At 48.9% G+C, this 13,820-nt stretch overlaps 1 protein-coding gene across 6 annotated transcripts in view; it reads right to left on the bottom strand.

The window, feature by feature from the left end:
- The window catches only part of Urb1 (URB1 ribosome biogenesis homolog), a 58,939-nt gene extending 48,881 nt beyond the window's left edge, over window positions 1-10,058 (bottom strand). For all 6 annotated transcript variants that reach the window (XM_057764459.1, XM_057764461.1, XM_057764460.1 and 3 more), the window contains exons 1-4: window positions 9,902-10,058; window positions 5,557-5,696; window positions 4,511-4,662; window positions 3,419-3,551 (exon numbers count right to left, since the gene is read on the bottom strand). In XM_057764459.1, coding sequence (XP_057620442.1) covers window positions 3,419-3,551; window positions 4,511-4,662; window positions 5,557-5,696; window positions 9,902-10,019 — 543 coding nt within the window. In that variant the 5' untranslated portion in view covers window positions 10,020-10,058. The remainder of the gene's footprint in view (window positions 1-3,418; window positions 3,552-4,510; window positions 4,663-5,556; window positions 5,697-9,901) is intronic.
- Between the last annotated feature and the right edge of the window lie 3,762 nt (window positions 10,059-13,820).

Genomic DNA, 13,820 nt, shown 5'->3' with positions numbered 1-13,820 from the left:
CAGAGGCACGTCCACCTTCCAGATTAGTATCGCCAGCCTCGTGGTCTCGGCACAGCACACGGATTCCTCATTCTTTATGAGAAGTTAACTTTCTTTGCATTTCCCCAACCCCTTAAGTCTTCTCTGCCTTTCCCTCTTTTTAGAGTCCTATTTTCTATACAAAAGTATGACTGAAAACAGTTGTGCCCCTTCCCTGACTTATGACATAAATTTCTTTAGTTCACTCTAGGATAGGGCCAAAGATCCTTAGGCCTGCTGGGATCCATTCCCTCTTGCTTGCTAATGAAAACAATCTATTGTGCTTTCGAAAAGCCAGAGATAATGGAGACATGGTGCTGCTTTTGATGAAAAGCCAGCATGCTGATATCTGGTTTTTATTAAATATTGTAAATAAGTTACTAAATCACAGTAAAGACTAAAGCACAGATGCTTCATGTTATAAACCCATGGACGGCCCAGGATACAGCCCACAGGCATCGGCATGACCCAGGGAGGCAGGACACAAAGACCAAGACAGTGAGGACGGAACAGCCACATAAGGCTCCCAGGAAGTCAGTGACCAGGCTGAGGGCAACACCGACACACAGCAGGCAGGAGGTATTGACCTTCTATATCCTTGAGGGTCCTAAGGCTGCAGGCTTTCCTGAACATGGCAGACTGGACCTGCATTTTGTTCTCTTTACTTGCAGGATGTGATCAGCTTTCCCCCCACAGTGTTGTTGTTAAGATGCATTCATGTCCCAACACAAGAAGAGAAGGCACAGGTTTCCACAGCTGCTCCAGCACTGGAACGTGTACCAAGAGCCTCCACCACTTAAACTGAAAACTGTTTCAGTCCCAAATTATTCCAAGGTGCCTTAATGTATTGCCAGGATATTAAGACAAGAAGTCAGCATCCCTGCCTTCCAGATCCTCCTGGCCAACTTAGCAGCAACAGAAGAGGTGGTAGCAGTCATTGTGATGGTGGTGGGGACAATGACAACGTATACTGAGGCGCTCCATGCATGCCAGGTACTGTGGCAAATGCTGAATCACTGTCATCTCATCCAGCGCTCAACACCAGCCAAGGGGGAGCATGGACACTGTGCAAATGAGTTAGGAAAGCATCAGCATCCGCATCAACATCAGCAGCGGCATCCACTGAAGCACCGAGAGTCAGGGCCCTGGGATCCCAGTTTATTGTCATTGAGATTTTTCTAACCTGTGGATACAAGCAGAGTTGGACTAATCTTCCTGTGGTTCCTCTAACAAAGATTTCTAAATGAAAAGAATTTGGTTACCACCTGTTGGTTCCCATCCTATACCCCACCTAATCTCAAATCCTACACTGTACAGAAACTAGCCTGACAAGTCTCAGAGACAAGGATGTCTACCTCCCCAGGCTGGCCACTGTCAATCCTTCAGAGGCATCCCTTTCCCACGGAAAGACAGCCCATGCCTACTCCTCATTCCCACCCCATGACCTCACAGGGTTGTCACCCCAGAAAGGAAACAACCTGACATTCTCTATGCTTGTTCTGAAAACACTTTCTAAAACAGACTGAAACGCTGGAAAAGCCACTCTCTGGCACAGGCTTTACCAATGCTCTCACTGGCTGGGTGAACAGGGCCCTGATCTGTTTCTTCAGGAACACTGAAACACACCTTACAAACCAGAATGACTCTCCATCCCCAACCACAGATAAAGAAGGGGAAAGTCGGGTGTTTAAGGTGTTTAAAGATGTTCAACAAATCTACCAGTCAAATACAACAAAAAAATGGATCTTGTTTAGATCCAGTTGGAACCAAGAAGTATAAAAAATTCTTTAAGCTAGGAAGACCCAAAGACTAAACTGGGTGTTCACAGTAAGAAATTATTAATGGTGGCAGTGCCATAATGGCATTGTGGCTTTGTTTTCAAACAGACCTTTTTCTGCTAAGAGTGCATGCTGAAATATTTATACTGAGATATGATTCACGTCTGGAATTTGCTATAAAAGTCACTGACAAGGTGGGGTGCTAAGTGGGTAAAGGAGCTGGCACCAGCTAAGGCTGGGACACAGGCTTCCTTGTGCTGCTCTATTTTTAAAGCCCCTTGACGTACGGAGTCACTGAGCACATATAGAGAGCCCCTAAGGTAGCCTATGCAGATCACACAACGGGCAGCACAAGGACTTTCAATGTGACAGCTTCCATTTTACAGGTCCTAGAGGTAAAATAGCCCACCCTGAGAGCCGGAGGTGGACCAGCTGCTGCAGCCGGGGTTTGGGAGGGAAGCCTGAGCTGGGCTTTTCCCTGTCATCCAGGCTGTCTGGGTGGCCCCTCTAGGCCAGTCTACTTTGACAGCTTGGATAACTAAATCAGAGTGTGTGTGTGGGGGGGGGGGGGGGGAGGATAGATTATCTGATAGATAATCACTGCTAGGCTTACTGCCAGATAAGACCAAAGAACATCAACATTTGCCTTACTGTGTAAACAGCAAACACTCTTTTCATTATAAATGCATTTCATGTCCAAAGCCCTTGCCCACTGATGGGAATCTGTTGACATGCTAATAAAGCACAGGGTCTAAGAGAGACACTAAGACCTGGACTTTTCTTCCCTCAGAGACTGCCTGATGTGTAATGTCATAAAACCCTCAATACCAGGCTAGTCTCCTAGAGCCATAAAAACAACCTAGCATTATTATTAACCCTTCGGTTTACCTTCTAACAATTAAGAAATGTAATCCCCAGGCATACTGGGACAACTAGCTAGCATACCGTTACACAGGAAATACAGAACAACATAGTTCTCCACTTCAACAAATGGGGTGGTATGTGTTCACTGTGCTCTTCTTGGGCCTTGACCATGCACACCACTGGGCACCATTAGGAGCCAATCTGGCAAGCAGGAACAGGTGCTACCAAGACCTGCAGCTGGCCCCTGTGCTGGGAACTTAATTTGGTCTTGGTTGGGTTTCCTTCCCCAGAGCTCTGTCAAACCCAAGCGACGCCTCCAGAGCTACGACTGAACTCCCGCAGTGCTCCTGCAACCCGAGCATTCCTGCCCTCGTTCTCGCTGGCACATCCAGCCTCTCCCCATCACAGGAGTACCACACAGCCCAGGGGTCCTCTGGGCTGAATTCTAAAGGATTTCTCTAGAGTGGACAGAAGACAAGAGGCCTGGGAGCTGGATAAACTCAGCAAGGCTCTTCGAATCACTCAGAAGAGAGGGTGCTTACAAACTGTTCTCTCAGCCCAGAGCCCTAAGCCACCAAGCCCACCTCGCCTCCTTAGGAAGGCCTGCATCTTCCCGGATGTGCCAACTGTTCAGGCTCTGTTGAGGCCTCTCTTTGAAACTGGGTGGGAAAGGCTGTTGCCCCACTCAGAGGCATGGTCTTTGTCAGGTGTAGAGACCAAGGGAATTGTGGACAAGCACGACACTGGAAGATTCTCACCTTTGAATCTCTCTTGGTCACCAGGGTATACAAGGCTTTTTTATTCAAATCAAAACAGCTGCACACATCCCTGGCGGCTTCAGGACCCTGGGTCACCATGGCAGCCATCAGATCCAGGCAGGCTCGAGCCAACCTGCACAGGGACAGGAAACCAAGTGTGAGGAAGAGAGGCAAGCACTATCAGGAAGCCCAGTGCACACCTGGTTTAGGAACTGCTACCCAAAACCAGGAAAAAGAAGGAAACACAAATGTTCTTTTCATTCATAGTTTTTAAGCACAACAAAACTTTAAAAGGAATTTAAAAGCCAAGGAAAGATTCTAAAACGAAAATGAGAAAAAAAATGTCATTATTATTTGAGACAGAGTTTCACCATATATGTAGCTTTGACTGAAGGGGAACTCACTATGTAGAGACTAGGCTGGTCTTGAACTCACAGAGATCTGCTTGCCTCTGCTTCTTAAGTGCTGGGATTAAGGTATAAGCCATTATGCCCAGTGCTAAAGATGAAAATTGTATTTCTCAAGTAATCATCAGTGACTGAGCAGACACATCTTAGTCACTGAGTTTTGAGGACACAAAGGACCGCTTCAAAGAGGTATCTCCAAAAGTGCCCTCTTGGCAGCCTTCTGCTCTGAGCTTGACAGAAGCGGTGGCTCCATACAAGGTGATGCTCTAGACATTGGGTCCTCCACATACATACTTATGGGAAGAGGACGGTGCACAGATGTGGATCACTGTGTCAGCTGCACAGGTACTTGTCTACATGCAGACACTAAAGTGGGACACGGAGACAGAAAAGACCTAAGGTGGTCAGTGAAGACCACACAGACCTCTCCTCAGCAAAGTGCTGTGGAAGACAGGGCCCATGACCACCTGAGAGAAGAACCATCCAGGCAGGACAGGCATGTCTGGGCCCCAGGGCAGTGAAGGAAGCTACAAGGCGGCTAGAGCAGAAAGGACACTTGATGTGATGAGACAGCAACGGTCCCTGCTGGTCACTGGTGAAGGAGGGGCTTGAAAGACACGGTCCCCAAAGCCTCAGTAACAGCATATACAAAGGCTGGTGTCTGCCCACCCAGGCAGGCACCCACCTGTAACCAGAGGCATAGAGGGATTCACACAGGAGCTTCATGTGGTTGTTCAGCAGCTTCTTCACGATGTTGGTGCCCACCACATGGAAATGCGCAAGATCACTGGCTGTCCTCAATAATATGGCCTCAAAAACCTGAAATATTAGCAGCACCTGCGAAGGCATAATTGAACACTATCGACCATTTCATTCTTGTCTTACCAAGTTACAAAGTTAGGCCTTCCCCAGATCCTGAGCCGAAACAACAGGGAAGTGGACCAGAGTTGAACAGCCTCAGCGGCCGTCTGTTTCTGAACCAGAAACAGACAAGAGGCCGCTTAAAGCTTCACAAACACAACATGAAAGCAAAGGACAAAACTCTACTGAGACTGAAACTCATTCAGTTCTCTAGACTGACAACAAGAGTCCTGAGATCAACAAGCTCAAAAATAGTTCCAATTTTCAACCTCTGTAAAACCAATCAATTCCACGCGGGTTCTGAGTGTAGCAGGGCTTATTGCTAAAGCAAACCAAGTGCACTCTAAGAACCTGTAATCCTAGCTAGGGCTGGAGAGATGGCTCAGCAGTTGAATGCACTGGCTGTTCTTGCAGAAGATCTGGGTTCAGTTTCCAGCACCTAAATGACATCTCACACTCGTCTGCACTCTAGTTCCAAAAGATCAAACGCCCTCTTCTGGCCCCTGTGGCACTAAGCATGCATGTGGTGCACATACATACATACACACACACACACATATACATACATATACACATACATACATAGATACACACGTACACACACAGATACACACATACATACATACATACACACAGGCAAAGCACTCATAGAAAAATAAATGAATATTTTTAACAAACTGTAACCTTGACTTATGACATTCCTTATAAACGATTAAAGAAAAGCTGCTTTTTCACAATGAAATGATATCAAAGGCCACAGAGGCAAAGCACTGGGACTACAGCTCACTTCCTAAAGCAAGCTGCTGTCACACTGCCAAGCTCAGTGCCACACACACCGGCCTCTTCACCACACAGGTAAGAAGCACCTACTTCACTCTCAGGCCGCTTCTCTCCACTCAAGAGCTGGAAAATCTCTGCACACTCCATGGAAATCTTGATGTAGCCCTCAACGACATCACACGTGGCTTCCTGTGGTAGCTGCTTGGCAGCAGAGACGAAGGCTTCCAAAGCTGAAGAAAGAGATAAGAGGCCAATGGGACATCTCCTCAGAAACCCTCACAGCCCCTACACTTTCCTTGTTCTGGGATTCCCACACCTAACGGACCTGAAGAGGCAGAGAACCCACTGAACTGAAGGGTCAGGTTAAGGCTGCAACTTCTACAAGACTATCTGAGGACAGGGCTCCTAAGAGACAAGGATGATTGGGGTCATCAGGTCGATGCCCCAATCCTATAGGAATGGTGTCCTAATGCTAAGAAGGAGGCACCAGAGAGATCCTCCTTGAAGAGGTGAGGTCACATGAGGACACGGAGAGAGGCCATTCTGTGCAATCCAGAAAGAGCTTCATGCACATGATCCTGAGTTCTTTCTACCCAGAAATGCAAACACATAAATGTTGTTCAGCATCTGGCATGCAGTCTTTGGTTATGGTAGCCCCTTGCAGATGAACCCAGGTGGACATCCTAAAAACACTCATATGAGGGCAACATAGGAATAAAGCCAGTGGTGAGCAAACTCAGGCTGCAACCACGGCTCCAGCCCTAGAAGAGGACTTGGGTCTGCAGGTGAGGGTTATAAGCTGCATAGAGACAACGACATCTTTCTCACTGAATAGCAGGTCTATGTGGCTGATCCAAGTCATTCTGTAACATCCGGTCAGGTGTGAGGAGCAAGGAGCAAGGCCTTATACCACAAACATACCAAGTGAGAACACAGCAGGCAAAAACTGAAATTTGACCCAAACACCTGGGCCCACACCCTAGAGTGGCAACCTTTAGCTTCACGGTGGGCAAGTCACTGAACCCCGAGTTTTGGGTCCCTCATCTATGAAATGAGCAGGGATAAGGGCATACCTAACAGGGCTTATAAAGTATAAAGGGGATAATTCCGGTTCACATACAGTACAAAGTGAACCTTTCAAAGCCAGCAGCACTGAGGTGATATCTGCTCACAAGGCCTGCTCCAACCTCACCTTATGATGAGCGCAGCGTTTTCCCTGACAGCAATCCTCTCAGCTCAAACCTTTCCAAGCGCTCTGTCTAAGCAGTGCTGCTGCCCTAGGCACCTGCAGCAGACCAGTCAGGCAATAAACAAGGGCCATGACATCCTCACGGCTCCACCCGCAGGTCCTAGAGCCACTCACTCACAATGCCGACTCCTCTTCCAGACAGCTGGAGTCCAGGGGCTGCCACTGCAGGGAGAACAGTCCTAACACCTTCTTAAAGAAGCCCTTGCTCACACCCATCCTTCCACTCACTGTGCACTGAGCACTTACCATACCAGACCTGGGATGAGCTGGTAAGCGAACAGCAAATGGCCTCCACCAAGGTGGTATATTGTGGACTGCATGAGGCCAATATTCATTCCATGGGTAGCTATAATGGCCCTACCAGTCCCTTAAGCAGACATGTATTACAGACTGAGTGCTATGAAGACAAGCAGGGGCAAGGCTGCCGAGAACTTATAACTGCAGAGTGTGATTCTGACCAAGGGCTAGGAAGGTGTCTGCAAAGTAAGGCACCTGCTGCTGCTGCTGAGTGAGCTGGGGGAACAAAGTGAGGGTAGGCACAGCGGGACTGGGGTTGGGTGAGTGGGGAGGACGGCCTGAGATGAAGACAAGCAGGCAGGCTAGATGGAATAGTAGCAATGGCTTTGGTTGTTAACCTAGTGCAGTAGGATCGCACCAAAAGATGCCACGAGAGGAATGACACAGAGCAACGGCACCTCATGCTGCATGTTGAATGGGAGCTACGAAAAGAGCCCAAGCCTGGGCAGCTCTGGCCACAAGCACAACAGAGACTAATGACCATGGAGGACGCTCTAGAGACACCCAGGAGGACCATCAAGTGAAAGGATGGATTGGGCACAAGGAAGGATCTGGGAGGAACATTTAACCTTTAGCACACTTGTATTCACAGTGCAGCCTTCTCCGTCACCAGGGAAGGGCCAGCATCACAGCATGGCCTTCTCCGTCACCAGGGAAGGGCCAGCATCACAGCATGGCCTTCTCCATCACCAGGGAAGGGTAAGCATCACAGCATGGCCTTCTCTGTCACCAGGGAAGGGTAAGCATCACAGCATGGCCTTCTCTGTCACCAGGGAAGGGCAAGCATTACAGAATGGCCTTCTCCGTCACCAGGGAAGGGCCAGCATCACAGCATGGCCTTCTCCGTCACCAGGGAAGGGCCAGCATCACAGCATGGCCTTCTCTGTCACCAGGGAAGGGCCAGCATCACAGCATGGCCTTCTCCGTCACCAGGGAAGGGCCAGCATCACAGCATGGCCTTCTCCGTCATCAGGGAAGGGCAAGCATCACAGCATGGCCTTCTCCGTCACCAGGGAAGGGCCAGCATCACAGCATGGCCTTCTCCGTCACCAGGGAAGGGCCAGCATCACAGCATGGCCTTCTCCGTCACCAGGGAAGGGCAAGCATCACAGCATGGCCTTCTCCGTCATCAGGGAAGGGCAAGCATCACAGCATGGCCTTCTCCGTCACCAGGGAAGGGCCAGCATCACAGCATGGCCTTCTCCATCACCAGGGAAGGACCAGCATCCTCAAGAGAAGCAGACGTAAGCAGACCCTTTCTTGCTCTAGATTCTGACTTACTGATCATCACTTTAGCCCTGACCCTGGTCCACTGAGCACCCTCTGCAATGGGACCTACATTTACCTAGACGTCAGCGTTGCCACATCTTCCAATCACTTCACTCCACCTACCGCCTGTCAAGCTAGCTGTCCCTTGACACCTGCTCAGATGGCCTGCTGCTCTCTAGCCGGTCCTTGAGATGTAGACATATGCTTTTGAGTAACCACGCTTGCTCTTTGCTCCTGCCAGAAAGGCTCCTGTCCCTACACCATTCTACAATCTTGGAAACCTACTTCCTGGGGCAGGCCTTCTAACTCACTGATGAAGGTCCCAGGCACTTTGGAACAACGCATGGCTGTCTACTCTGGAAGACTTGTGACTGCGTGACTTTACTGACATCTGTTTTATCCACAATAGCAAGATCCGGATCAAGGTTTTTTTTTTTTGGTTTTTTTTTTTTTTTTTTTTTTTCGAGAGAGGGTTTCTCTGTGGTTTTGGAGCCTGTCCTGGAACTAGCTCTTGTAGACCAGGCTGGTCTCGAACTCACAGAGATCCGCCTGCCTCCGCCTCCCAAGTGTTGGGATTAAAGGCGTGCACCACCACCCCGGATCAAGGTTTTATTCACCCATTTAATCTCTACCTCACAAATAACAGCTGCTAGTGTATGGACAATGCAAAGGTGGAATGCTGGATTCTGTGCTGAAAATAGCATCTTCTCCCAAGCAAACTACCAAGGGTGGGCACCAAAAGTTTAGAAATAAAAACTGTAAGAAAAAAAAAATAGCTGAGAATCCTTTTTGAAACAGTCTTTCTGGATAGTGTTTCCTGAGTCCTTAGGCTGTCAGTCAGCCCACTCCAGTTCAGAACACAGACAGCTTACTGTTCTTCAGGATGTCAGCAGCAGCTCCCTGCCAGATGTCACTTGTACCAAGTTCCAATTCTGTTCCTGACCTACTAGCGCTCCTAATGGAGGAGGTCAGGTGTACCTGGTTTGGAACTTCTTAGGCAGATCAGGCTAGCCTCGGACTCACAGAGAATCGGGTGCCTCTGCCTCCCTCTCCGAAGTCCTGAATTAAAGGCCTGCGCCACCAAGCTCTGTGACAGATTATTACCTGAGAGAAAGATTTCATTAGCTTATTTTACCACAGCACTGATGTCTGAACAGCACAACATGCTTCACTCTGGTTTCCCTCATAACCAACGTGACACGATTAGAAGAAGTTGTGAAGTGTGATCACAGTCTACACCAAGTGAGAGCAAGTTACAGAATCTGGTCCATCTCACTCACGAGTCCGACCCCAGTCACTTGACAAGGAGCTGAAGGTCCTTGTGGGACTTGTCACACGTGACCCCCCGCCGCTCTCCGGGCTGGCAGGGGGTTAGGGGTGCCTAAGGGGCCGGCTACCGACAGCCCAGAGAGAGCAAGCTGTCCGGCTCAAATGCTCCGGGCAGACGTTCGCATGTGAACGACATCCCTTCTTCTGCTTTCCTGACCATCCCGGTCGACAGGTTTGGGAGGCTGCCCGGGGTATGGCATAGCACGGACGCGCGGTCACCGGAACCCCCGTGTCCCCCGAACCGTGAGAGGACTGTGGCGGGCGGGCTGTCCCCACGCCGGCCTCACTCACCAGGCCCTGGGCCCTGCGCGTCCCTCAGCTGGGTCTTGAACTGCACGCCCGTGAACTCCTCCACACGGGCTCGCTTGCCTCTGCCCGCGGGGGACGCCTTCCTCTTGGGGACCCCCATGGCCCAAACCGCCGGCCCCAGACACCCGCACGTTCACAAAACCCACGCGACCGGAAGCGCTGACGGCAAGGAAGGGGCGGGACTGGAGAAAAAGCCGGAGCCTGAGTGGGAAAGCCGGTGGAAGGGGCGGTCTTAGGGTGGCGAAAGGCGGAAAGGGCGGAGCCTGCTGGAGGGGGGCGTGGAGGTAAAGAATACCTGCAGGGAGGAGCCTGTTGGGGCAGAGTCTCGGAGCGGGGCGGGGCTTAGTATTGGGGGCGGAGCCTGGAGGGCAGGAGTTCACCTGTGGCTCTCACCTTCTCGTCCCAGCAAACCGTGCAGTCTGGGCGGCAGTCTGGGCGGATCAAAGCGGTCCTTCTGTGTAGGCAGTGCTGTTGGTTGGGGCCCCTGAGCAGGGAGAACTCCCAGACCCTTCCCAAACGCCACCTCCCTGACGCCCAGAAAGAGCTCAGTTTTTTATCTCTGGGCTCCTTGATGGTGTCCCTTGAACAACTCCACAGGATTAATATTTTGCAGTTCAAGCCCCTGCGTGTAGGCCGGGCGGTGGCAAGTGCACTTAGTGCGGAGAAGCCCTGGCTTGAGATTGTGAGCGCGCGGCTGTGCAGGCGCCCCTAACCCTGAATTCCAGTTTCTGTCACACCCCTAGTCAGATGGGCAGAGCTGGTAAGAGGTCACTCCTAGACTCGTGGGCTTACATACAGTCCTTCTTGTAGTGCGGGGGTGGGGGTGGGGTCCAAAGAAAATAAACATTTAAGAAAACTCCTTGGACAAAGTAGGGTGTCCACATCTCCGCTCCCTCATTAAAATGGAGACAGCAAAGAGCGCTCTCCCCAGTCCTGGGCTGGAGAACAGGAAGTAACATAATGTTTAAAGAACGACTCTGAGAGGGAAAGGGAGTATGCTACTTCTTGTTGTTGTAAACTGTTGATTTACAAGCCACATTAAACGCTCGGACATAATGTGGAAAAGTAAAAATGAGTAAAAGCAGGCAGCTACATTTTGTTAAAAACAGATCATATCAATACCCGAATACGTATTTTAAACCCCGAACTAGCCTGTGACTTGGGCATTTTGATGGTTCCTGAAATTCTCTGTTATGCTCTTCTAGTCTGAGGAGACACTGCCTCGTGTTTTGGAAGCAAATATCTTTTTGTTTGTTTTGTTTTGTTTGTTTTTGCTTTGGGGTTTTCCCTGTAGCTTTTGGGACCTGTCCTGGAACTAGCTCTTGTAGACCAGGCTGGCCTCTAACTCACAAAGATCTGCCTGCCTCTGCTTTCCGAGTGCTGGGATTAAAGGCGTGCACCACCACTGCCCGGCAGGAAGCAAATATCTTTTAAGCATCTAAGAATGTGGTCCCTTGTGGCTACTATGATTTCTGAGTTCCTAATAGAAAAAACTTTTGTGTTTAACTCTGAGTCTATGACCTAGAAAGACTACTGCACCTGTGGAAATCCCTTGGTCACAGGCTCGTCAGAAAAATAAGGCTCACCAAAGCCATGTAACAATAAGGGAAGAGGATAAAGACAGATTTGTAACCGATCGTCCATAGGGATCCTCCTTACGATTAATTAACGTTCATTGACAGTCACCAGGACCCCCGCAAAAAGAGCAGGAGGAGGAAGTAAGAAGCAGCCAAAAACCCCAAGCTCAGTTTTTGTGACACTGGGGGAAATCACCCTCTCTCTTTACTGGTGTAATAAAGAATGAGAGTGGGCTGGTAAGACAACCTCAGTTCAAACCCAGAACCCACATGGTGGAAAGAGAGACCCTCTCCCACAAGTTGTATTCTGACCTCTGTATGCATGCTGTGTTAAGTGCAACACACACAGAGACACACAGACATACAAACACACACACAGTATTTTTTAAATCACAGAAATTAGGGAGACTGAGGAATTTACCAGTACAGCCAGCAGGCTGGCCCCAACTGCATAGACGCTTGCTATGTCCGACCTAGCTTTAGCTAAAGAAGTACTTGATGGCAGATAATGACTCAGACTTACAGATGGGTGTTTAAGACTGGCTCAGAGGAATTTGCTAAATCACCAAAGCCAGGTCTTTGATAGCTAGTCCAATGCCAAGCGCTCTAGCCAATAGTGAGTTAGCTTTCCAGGAAAAGCCCTGCCATTTGTCCCTGTGGTAATTGCTTTTCTTGCGACAGTGACTGAATACCTGACAGGAACAAGGGAAGAAGGGTTTCTTTTGGCTAAGAGCGTCAATGAACTTCAATTCACTATGGGAGGAAGGGCTCAGTGTTGGGGGCAGCTCACCCACGGAGGTGGGGGGTGCTGCACAACTTTTTCACAGGTTAGAAGATCAGGAAACAGAAACTTACTTGGTTTCTGGACCGCACCCAGCGGTAGATATCACCTTCAAGGCCTGCTCCCAGGAACTCACTTCTGCCTGTGAGACTACAACCTCGGGTTCTGCCTCCTAACTAGGGCCAGCAGCTGAAGACCAAATGCTCAAATGCATAGACAGGGTTATTTCATACTCAAACAACCACAGTTTTCAAGGTTGCTCTGGTCTGTTGAAGGCTGAGCATCACTGCTCCAGGGCATTCCAGGTTGGTACCCACTTTAGAGTCTTTGAAGCCTCAGCCGAGCCTTTAGTGGCTCAAACCTTCACTTCACCCATGCTCTTCTTGTCCGTTCTTCACTCTGTCTTTGTCCTATCCTCCAGTTTTTGTTTTGTTTGTTTCTTGTTTATTTTGTGGGAGTTTTTTGTCTTTATTACCTTTTGGTGACAGAAAATAATCTTTGTTAATGTGCACTAAACATATGACATAAGTTCAATGTTCCATTTCCATTGCCTAGAACACATACAGGTCCAACAAGTTCAATAAATATCTATGCAGATACAAATATAAATGAACTGGGTAGTGGTGGTGCATGCCTTTAATCCCAGCACTCGGGAGGCAAAGGCAGGCGGATCTCTGTGAGTTTGAGGCCAGCCTGGTTTATAAGAGCTAGTGCCAGGACAACAGGCTCCAAAGTTACAGAGAAACCCTGTCTCAAAAAAAAAAAAAAGAAAAAAATATATATACACACACACACACACATGAGTCTAGCTTTTTTACCTTGGTTTAAATAAAAGGAGCTGCCCAGCTAGAATCCATGGGAGGGGGTTTTCATTTAGAAGTGCAGAGACTCTGCCCCAGAGGTTCAAGCACGTTGGGCCAACCCTTTCCTAAGGGATCTATGGCCACAGCCCTGAGGTGAATTTCTCTTGACAGTTTGAACTGCATTCTTTCACCTTGATAGAAGCTCGTGGGCAGAGTTAGATTCTAGAAATCAGAGCCATGGAATTCCTTTCTCTGTTCTGATTCAAGTTCTGATCTCTTCCATTGATATGTGTTGATGCTGATAGGAATTTTAGTGTAATATCCACTGAGATCAAGACAGTTTAATTACCTGGACAACGGTATATAAATAAAATGCTGCATTATTTCAAAGACAGTGTCCATGAACTCTAGTGAAGAACACAGTATGCCTGGGCCAGCAGGGAAAACAAGCATCTGGACCCTCAATTCAAGTCCACCAAAGGCCAATTTCCACCAATATTGGCCACGGGCGTTGCTTTTTATAATCAGCCATAATAGATTGAAAATAGTATAAGACAGACCACTACCCCACTCGGAGGTCACTGAGGGTGTAACACATCTGATAAAGCAGTGAAAATAAGCAGTTCATACCAAGAGTCCAAACCACCAGGGACTCAAGATGGGAAGTTAAGAGGGCACATGGCGATTGTCTGAGCAATGAAGACATTGTGGCCATAAACTCCAGGGTATTTCATCATAGA

The sequence above is a fragment of the Chionomys nivalis genome, chromosome 3 (genome assembly GCF_950005125.1).
Source record: "Chionomys nivalis chromosome 3, mChiNiv1.1, whole genome shotgun sequence".
Taxonomy (NCBI): Eukaryota; Metazoa; Chordata; class Mammalia; order Rodentia; family Cricetidae; genus Chionomys; species Chionomys nivalis.
This window is presented reverse-complemented; position numbering and strand designations above follow the sequence as displayed.